General features: G+C 29.3%; 1 protein-coding gene across 3 annotated transcripts; it reads right to left on the bottom strand.

Annotated features, from left to right (window-relative positions):
* Window positions 1-1,838: 1,838 nt before the first annotated feature.
* LOC100879836 (uncharacterized) lies at window positions 1,839-6,436 on the bottom strand. 3 transcript variants are annotated; one of them, XM_012284016.2, is made up of 7 exons: window positions 6,272-6,436; window positions 5,508-5,994; window positions 5,101-5,360; window positions 4,781-5,000; window positions 4,276-4,556; window positions 4,054-4,198; window positions 1,839-2,016 (listed from the first exon to the last, which is right to left on the bottom strand). In XM_012284016.2, the coding sequence occupies exons 1-6, from the start codon at window positions 6,293-6,295 to the stop codon at window positions 4,055-4,057; spliced, it is 1,416 nt and encodes a 471-aa protein (XP_012139406.1). In that variant the 5' UTR covers window positions 6,296-6,436; the 3' UTR covers window positions 1,839-2,016; window position 4,054. The 3 variants fall into 3 exon arrangements, with proteins under 3 accessions (XP_012139406.1, XP_012139398.1, XP_012139391.1); XM_012284008.2 differs by having other exon boundaries at window positions 1,839-2,172; XM_012284001.2 differs by having other exon boundaries at window positions 1,839-4,198.
* Window positions 6,437-9,347: the final 2,911 nt, after the last annotated feature.

Here is a 9,347-nt window from a genome sequence, read left to right on the forward strand (position 1 = left end):
GGTTGAGGATTTGAAAACTTAAATGATTAGAGATATGAGAATTTGGTGAATTGAGGATTTAGAAATTTGGAAATTAAAGAGTTTAGAAGTGTAGGAATTTGAAGGTTTTGAAATATGTAAATTTAGGAATTTGGAATTTTGAATGTTGGAGAATTTGGAAATTTGAAGATCTGGGAATTTTGGAATTTGTAAAATTGAGCATTTGAGACTCTGGGATTTGGGGATTTATAAAATTAGATATTTGGAATTTTGGGAATTTAGGAATTTGAGAATTTGGAGGTTTGGAAAATTTGTAAAATGGGAAATTTAAGGATTGAGGAATTTGGTAATTTGTGAATTTGTGAAATCATAATTTGAGAATCTGGGGGCTAGAGAATTTGTAAAATTGGAAATTTAGAAATTTGAGAATTTGGGGTTTGGGAATTTGTGAAATTAGAAATTTGGAATTTTTTAAATTTAGGAATTCAGGAGTTGGGAAATTTAGAAATTTAGGAATTTGTGAAATTGTAATTTGAGAATCTGGAGGCTAGGGAATTTGTAAAATTGGAAATTTGGAATTTTGGGAATTTAGGAATTTAGGAATTTGGGAATTTGAGAATTTGAAAATTTGGGAATTTGTGAAATTATAATTTGAGATTCTGGCGGCTAGGGAATTTGTAAAATTTGAAATTTGGAATTTTGGGAATTTGGAAATTAGAGAATTTAGAAATTTCAGAGTTTGAGAATTTGGAAATTTAGGAACTTGAAAATTTAGAGATTTTTAACTTGCATAATTTGAAAATTGGAAACCTAAGGATTTAAAGATTTGGATTTAAAGATTTGGATATTTGGAAATTACAGAAATCTATAGTTTGTGAACACAGAAAATTAAGAAATTTGAAACTTTAGTTTACATAATAAATTTTTCAAAATTGAAAACAAAAAGTGGGTTGTTTCGCTCCCTACAATTGTCCTCATTCAAAAGAAGCCTACAATGAACAGGGTTGTACATATACCGCTACTTGCTACGTTGTTTTGTCTTCATTTAATGTCGCTGCTTGAAAACTCTTATTTGTACACAGTAAAAAGAAAACATACATATATCGTGAATTTTCCTAGAACTGTACTACCTGCTGTGCTAATCAACCGGTTTGTGTTCTTCACTTGGGTCAGCGTACGAGATTCATTGAACTCTACGTACAAGTTCAAATGGAAACTGCAGTGGCTAGAAATAGTAAAATTTGACGGAGCTATCTATTGGTTGCAATCTTGATCCTTTTTTAAAATTATACTATTCTACTGTAGGATCCACAAAAGGTATAGCAGGTAGACTTATACTATTTTGGGTGTATTAAATTTTGTATAAAGCCCAATTACTTAAAACATTTTTGGATCTTCAAAAATATCTCATTCAAAAAACGAACTGTAACATAAAATTTTGTTTTTCGAAATGACATTTTGGAATTTTTGAATTTTAAGACTTTTACATTAAAATTTTGGGATTTTAGATCTTGTAATATTGAAACTTGGTAGTTGAAAAATTTTTGAATAATTAAAAACTGTATATCTGTTCGAAATAATCAATATCTATTTTGTATTCGATAACCGTCATCACCATATGAAGGTGAAGGATAGATTCTTTTTGGTGAAACTTGATGGTCCGTCAAATACGTAATGTCTGTCGAAACAATACGAATTGAATGATAAAACTGTTCTATTTTTTATTCTATCCTAATTAAACTTTTACCTATCCTAATTAAACCGTTTGTTAGATTTTTCTAATTAAAATAAGGCCAAACACGATATATTTTAGATCAAATTTATATACATTTATTTAACAGGTAGTTTTCACAAATATATACGGTTTCAAAATAAGTTTTATTTAGTAATAAAAAATGGTTGTATACATATATCTTTGATTACACTGTTCAACACATATTTGGATCCTTAGGCGTTTTTTGTACATGTATCTGCTTGCACTCGTAACTGCAAACTGTATTCTTCTCTTAGCTCTGTATAGTGATCGAGTAGTTTTTCCTAGGAAAAGTATCAAAGAAAACGGTTCAATTCTGTTTTCAATTTAGAAATGGGTGAAATGTACGAAATAGCAGTGGTACTCATATTCTGAACACCGACAGCTTCTACCGCTCTATTATAACTGGCAGCACTGTCGCTGCAATAATTCTGCAATTACTATAGCGGGTAAAAATTAAAGTGACACAGTACTTCCCCTGCTTATTATGTAAAAATGTAAAGGAATACCTCTACACCTGAAAGTTAGACTAATCCAAGTCCATTTTTGATAACAAAATTATCTACACATTTCTTACATAAAATTTTATTACATAATAAAAAGAATACAATTGGACTTTGGTAAGTTTAATTTTCAGATACAGAGTTAACGCTATGTGACACAGTATAATTGTTTAAAATATTGTAAGATTATTATTCTATAAAGTAAGTTAGAGTAATAACAATAGTAATAGTGCTAGTAGAATTAATCCCTCAAATAAGCACCCCAAATCAGTTGCCCAATGAGTATTTTTGTGCCCATACGTCTCAAGTTTAAAGTTATTCATGCGGTGATGTTAACGTTACTGTTTTACCAGTTTGTTTACCAAGGATTAATAAATAAATTTTGTACTCTTTCTGTGTGTATGCATATATATTTCTTGTATAATACAAAAACACAAGAAACAGTAAAATATACTCTATTTTGGTGCATTTATCCATTTGTTAATACACATATGTCTCAATGAAATTGTAGAAGCCAACTGCAGATTTGTTGTATGTAATAAAAAAATTAAAAATTTTTGCTGCTGTCTGGTCTGTGAAAATACAAGGGAGCGCAAGAGAGGCTAGTGTTAAATATTCAGACATTTGTATCTTGAAAATTAAATTACAAATTACAATATAGTAACAGACTGGACAATTGCAGTTTCTATACAATCTTCTTGAGACACCCTATATTTAAAGCTGCCAACATCTTCAGGTACAAAGCTTACAATTATATATTAGAGCCGTTACATTACAAATTTTATTTGTAATGTTTACTAAACATGTCATTCAATAAAAGCAACATTACATACATATATTACTGATACTGTGTAAAATGTGGTAATAATATTTGCGTTAATAAAATTTTATTAGTTATACTATGTACTTGCAACCCTTTATTCTACCACTAAATTAGCAGTAAACTACTAAATAGTAGTTTTAAACCATTATAATTTACACTTTATCAGTAATATATATACGTACAATATGTTCGGTTTAAATGTATACGCACTATTATTTCTTTAGTTATTAAAATATAAACAAACTCTTTAGTTATTAACAAACTATATAAAATATTAACACACTCTCTTTATTTGAGAGAAATATAATAAAAGATCTCAACTTCTTTTTTAATTATTGTTTACAAATATATTAATATCAATGTAATTTTTTAAGTGGAATTATATATTTCCTTTAGTGCCATTTTGCTACGCATTTCAACGATATGTATAGTGAGTATATTTGAACAACGATTTATGCTGTTATTTGTATAAATCTTAGGAAGGAATGCCAAGTTCGATGTGTCATTCATTCATATTTATTGGCTCGGTTACAGCCCAAATTCCTAGAAGCATATGAATATAACTTCTTGTAACAATTTACTAATACTTTCTTGTTTTTATCGGAAATAGCTGACGTGTTAAACACTATAGAGTATTCAGAGATAATATCATTTGTTATGAAAGAGAACCATCAAGTGAACTAGCTTTTATATGAAACATTTTTTCTCATTTTCAAAAATTATACCACAGTAGTATATATAGTGTATACCCTTAAACCGAACATATTGAATACATTAATTGTTTAGTATGCAATTGGAACTGTTTTTGTTAAGCTTTCCGACTCTGTTTAACAAAATATTTTTTAATAAAAATACAATTAACTGCCTTTTATGTCTTTAACAGCATCAAAAATATGTATATATTTGTATTAGATCAGTTAAATTTATAGCATAAATTAATTAGAGAGCATAAGGCTATTGTATATATTTTAACATGTATTTATATCCTAATTTACGTTAATCATCCAGGCCCAGGCCTTTTGAGATTTCATCTGCAGATAACTTTTGTCCTGGAGTGGAAGAGCTATCATGTGGAGGAGTCGGTACAGATGGCGAAGGAGCTGGTACATAGGTCTGCGGAGGCGTCGCACGATTATCCTTCTGCAAAAATATAAATAATTATGATTTCGATTTATGAAATTTGCATATTTATAAATTTTAAAGTACTTTACGCTTACCTCTTTGCCATGCTTGCCAAAACTGTCGAAAGCAGAACTAAGCAGGGAAGAACCAATCGCTGAGCCTATTCCTGATAAAAGATCTGAACTGGAATTCGATTGAGGGTTAGTGTAACCACCAGAAGGTTGATAATTTCCATAATTTCCTGAAGGTTGATAGGATGGCTGTTGATTTCCACCACCTCCCAAAACACCACCAAGAATGGATCCTATGGCTCCCTTTAAGGGATCAGTTGGTTGACTCGGTGGTTGCGCTGGTGCTCTACTATCTCCACCACCACCTTATTCAATTTAGTTACAAAAGAGTTCATGTTATATCTAAATAATAAATATAGATCAGAAAAGAGTAAATTGCAATATTTTTTTATTAACATTAATGAAATGAATTTCTCAGTATAATATTATATTATTTTATCATATATATTAATATTTTGTCTATTGAAGAAAAACTTATTCCCTATTTTAATCAAATTTATTTGATAAATAATATAAATATATTTCATACCTAATGCTCCAAGAATAGAACCTAAGACGCCACCAGACGATTCTTGGGGGGGATATCCTTGTTGTGCGTGTGTATTACTTTGTAATGCATTAGTCATTAAACTACTTGCTAAAGCTGCCCCAAGAGATCCAAGATTTCCTAAACCACTTCCTTCATTTTCTGCATTTAATTTAGAAGCATCTGATTTTTCATGATCCTTTTCACCTTCATCTTTCTTTTTCTAAAAATTATAATGAATTTAATGTATTTAATATAATACTAATAGATTTTTAAAAGTAAGAATGTAATATAATATATGCTTAATTATTGAAATTAAGTACATTCATAGCATGTGCAGCAGCTGCTATGCCTCCTGCTGCAACTAATCCTCCTATTGCTAGACCGACTTTATCCAAACAACCACTAAATGCATCCGCTTCTTCAGGCTTTTCATATCCAGGCTGATAGCCATAACTTTGAGGAGGGTTATAACCAGGACCTCCAAATGTAGTAGGGGGAGGTCCATAACCAGCTGGAGGTGGTGGACCATATCCACCTGGTGGCATTTGTGGACCTAATGTTGGATACAATCCACCTGCTCCTGCAATTATTTCACATTTATTATAAATTATTTGATACTTATAATGAAACTATTCATTAATATTGCTTGCAATACCAATTATAGTGAATTATGTCATATAATTACGTTATTTTTAAAAATAAAATGAAATATTAAGTATTTGATTACCTGGAGGCCCAACATTAACAGGAGGCACATCTGGCGGAACCATTGCATTAGGAGAAGGCGGAGGACCAAGAGTAACATTCTCATATGCAATAGAATTTACTTCTACATCACCATCAATAACCAAATGTGTAACTTTTTGGTATGGTAATCGATGATTAAATTCTGTAAAGTGTCTGCCATTTATAGCAATTTTATAACATGTATGATCACATAAAATAAATATTTCAAATTCTTGTCCAGGTTGAATCCACATTGGGCCTTCATTTTCCTCTGGTCCCCAAGCCATTGAACTAATATGATTTCTAGTTATAAATCCCTCTGGGAAACGTGGTGAAATATGGATAGCTATATCGTCTCTTGGATTTAACGTAGGTCCTAACTGATAGTTAACGGCAAACCTTACAGCATCCGCAGGAACTTTTCCTTGGACTTTTACCATTTTACCAGGTACTAGACCACCCTCCACCGCACCCACATAAGGAATTTGCTATTAAAATACAAAGGTTTAATTATATAGTATAACTGTACCGTAATTGTTTTTAAATGCTAGTTGAAATATAATTACAGCATGAATTTCATAACTGTCAAATACATTTGATTTTTTTAATTTGTTACTATTACAAAAATTAATTAAAAACATCGAAAGTATTACATTCAATAAACTAAATTTTGTAGTATACAATTAAAATTGCACCGCAAATACTGGATTTATTTTGGGTTAATGATAAATTTAAATAAAATTTAAAAAGAAGAGTAGTACTTACGGGATTTAAAACAGGGTCAGACATTTTTCACGTTTTATTATAAATATAAACAATAATCTTCAGTAAGTAAGAAATGCGTGTAGACTTTAAACACCCAGTGCCTTTCCTACTTCTCTTAAAACACTTCTATTTAAAGTGCTGACGTTTCTAGCTTAAACTGTGCAATGCGGCACAAACTATACGTAACGGGTTTGAACAAGTGACGATTTCTTTTGCGCATGCATTTTCAAATTCCTCAGCTACTGCTGCAATGCTGTAGAATGTAGAATTTCAAGGTATGTGGCACTGGCGCGCATTTAAACTTAATTCTATTTCAGTAATGAAATTAAAGCGAAAATATTGAATAACTAAATAATTATTCGTACACTTATTCGAATATATATTCGTAAAATGGCCTGATTGAAATTATCGTTTAAAGGTTGCACAATTAATCAAGAGAACAGTTATGAATCAGTTATGATCCATAACAGCATGTAAGTACGTTTATCGCCTACATTCATTTTGATTCATGCATTGTTTAACACTATAGGAAATTAAATAAATTGCTTGCATGTAATGGAGATTGCAGAGGATGTGTATAAATATTTCAGTATTTTTGATAAATAAAACCTTCGATATTGGTTATGGGTCAAGTGATCAATACATCATGATTTATATTCGAATTTGGTTTGTAATGGTCGGACATTATTAATAATTACTTCAGCACACATTATCTTATTAAATTCATATGCACATTTGTCAACAATTCCTATATTATTATTTAATTGTTATTTTACAAGTTTTAAGTTTGTCGAAATAAATAAAGAGGTAATTTAACATATAAAGAAGTTAATTTTTATAATTTTAAGTTTTCTTTTATTACGAACAGATAACAGTCAGTTTTATTACCAATTGCAAGCAGATACACTGTAACTACAAATGGTACGTTTTACGCGATTATTTTAAGATCCACATACAGGATGTGTCATTATAGAAAGTACATAGAGCATGTAAGGGCTAGGCACTGTCACACCCATAATAAATAAAATACAAACGAAAAGACAGAACCAGATTACATTTATACGTTTATATCTTTACTACGTTTAATTTTTAGTTAAATAATTTATCTATCCAAAACTTTACATGGTTAATTTATATAAAATTCCATAGTTATGTGCACTTAATCAATATAGTACAGAAAAGATGATACATATGTACAATATGTTACTCGATAGAAATAACGACTTTGATCGATATTTTCAATTTATTCTCAGTGGTATTTTGCACGACATGTTTATTAGTACATATATTTGCAGTAGATAATGGACATGTAAAACAGAACAGGTGTTTACAAGTATAGTACACAAAAGATATGCGGGTAATTAGTGTTTGGTAAATGTACAAATATCAGAGCGATTACACATACTTATGTATTTACGTATAAAATGTAATAGTATAGTGTATACTCTTTGTTACGATATAGTGAGGTCCCAAAATTCTTCAGAAGTAAAAATATGTGAAATCTGAAATAGAGGAGAGAAGGTTTTGAAATTTTAGCCAAATGAGTAAACAGTAGTATAGTAGTATAATGAAATAATAAAATAGTAATTTAGTTGTAAAAATTAAAGAGAAAGAGTGAAACATTATAGTGGAAGAATAAAATAGTAGAGTAGTGAAGAAGTGAAGTAATGAAATAGGATAGCAAAATAGTTGTATAAAAGAATTGAATAGTATAATAAAGAACAAATATTGTAAAATAGTAAAACAGTAAAATAAAAAAACAAAATTAAATTAAAAACAAGGAGGCAAAATAATAACAAGATTTTTTTAATAAAAGAAAAGCTGTTACTTTTATTATTACTAACGAATTTAATGTATAAATAAATGAAGCTAGTTACGAAATGTTAGTGTTTAAAATAAAGTAACAATGAACTAACTGCTGCTTCAAATTGAAGCAACCACAGATAAAAAATCTGAAATCAGCTTTCCAAGAAAGTTTAGACAGATATAGTACCGAAATAATAGAATGATTCGCCGACGAGATCAATAAGTAACGCAAACCAACCCTTCGCTTCGCAAGGCATTCAATGCCTCCTTATACACGGCCGTTCACAACGGCTTTATATGTTCATACACACGTACGCTTGTCTTGTTCTTATAAATCTAGGCCGTAATAGTGATTGTATATACAATTTAACCCTTTATCTTACTATATCGACTTACAATCGTGACGTAATTTACGTTTTGCGCTAAACATGAATATTTGCACTTCACACAAACTAATTTGTAATACAGATGTAAACATTGTTAAATATTACTAAATATATTATTAAATATCACATTAAATATCGCTAAAGACATTATTAAATATCTCTTTTGCAATCGTATGTAGTAAACTTTTATTAAATTGCCGATTCCCTTTTTACGTTTCAATTAATTTTTGTCTTGTAACTATAAAAGCATAACTGCTAATTTTTTTTTATTTCTCAAACATTTTCACTGATATAAAAATTGATGAATAAGTTATTAACTTAACCATCAGTTAAGCATTGCAATAAAAGTATACGGAGTTGTTAAATAAAATTTAAAAGAATAATACAGTGTTTTAATAAAATCTATGCACGCATATCTTATCGTCATATAATTTAATAAATAGAATAAACAAAGGTCATATTATGTTGCATAAACGTTTAAAGTGATTATATTGATTATCTTAAAATTACAGAAAAAGTCGCACCTCACAATACAGACAATAATGTCTTGGAATTATAATAAATTGGTACAGGTATTAATATCTAATTTCGAATTATAGTTTTATACAAGTTGCATGTTCCTACATGATTATACTAGTGTATGGTGACACAGTAATAAACTATTAGATATTTAATTATTAATTATTACATTTAATCATTTAACTGTTTATTTCGTATTTAGAAGCACAAGCAATATAGCAATAAACGCAAATAGTTGTACTATACTTTAAATGTACTTTCAATATAATATAAATAACAAATTTGCTTCAATAATTTTATCGTTTAATTTACTTATCTAATACGATTGTTTTGCAGGTGTTGATTAATTGTAATCTACACCTGTA

Source organism: Megachile rotundata, chromosome 7, assembly GCF_050947335.1.
Source record: "Megachile rotundata isolate GNS110a chromosome 7, iyMegRotu1, whole genome shotgun sequence".
In the NCBI taxonomy this organism is placed as follows: Eukaryota; Metazoa; Arthropoda; class Insecta; order Hymenoptera; family Megachilidae; genus Megachile; species Megachile rotundata.

Coding starts and splice junctions, on each gene's coding strand:
- LOC100879836 (XM_012284016.2), bottom strand. CDS start 6,295: ATGTCTGACCCTGTTTTAAATCCC. Junction 5,001..5,100: donor CTGCTGCACATGCTATGAAT/GTACTTAATTTC, acceptor TATAATTTTTAG/AAAAAGAAAGATGAAGGTGA. Junction 4,199..4,275: donor TTGGCAAGCATGGCAAAGAG/GTAAGCGTAAAG, acceptor ATATTTTTGCAG/AAGGATAATCGTGCGACGCC.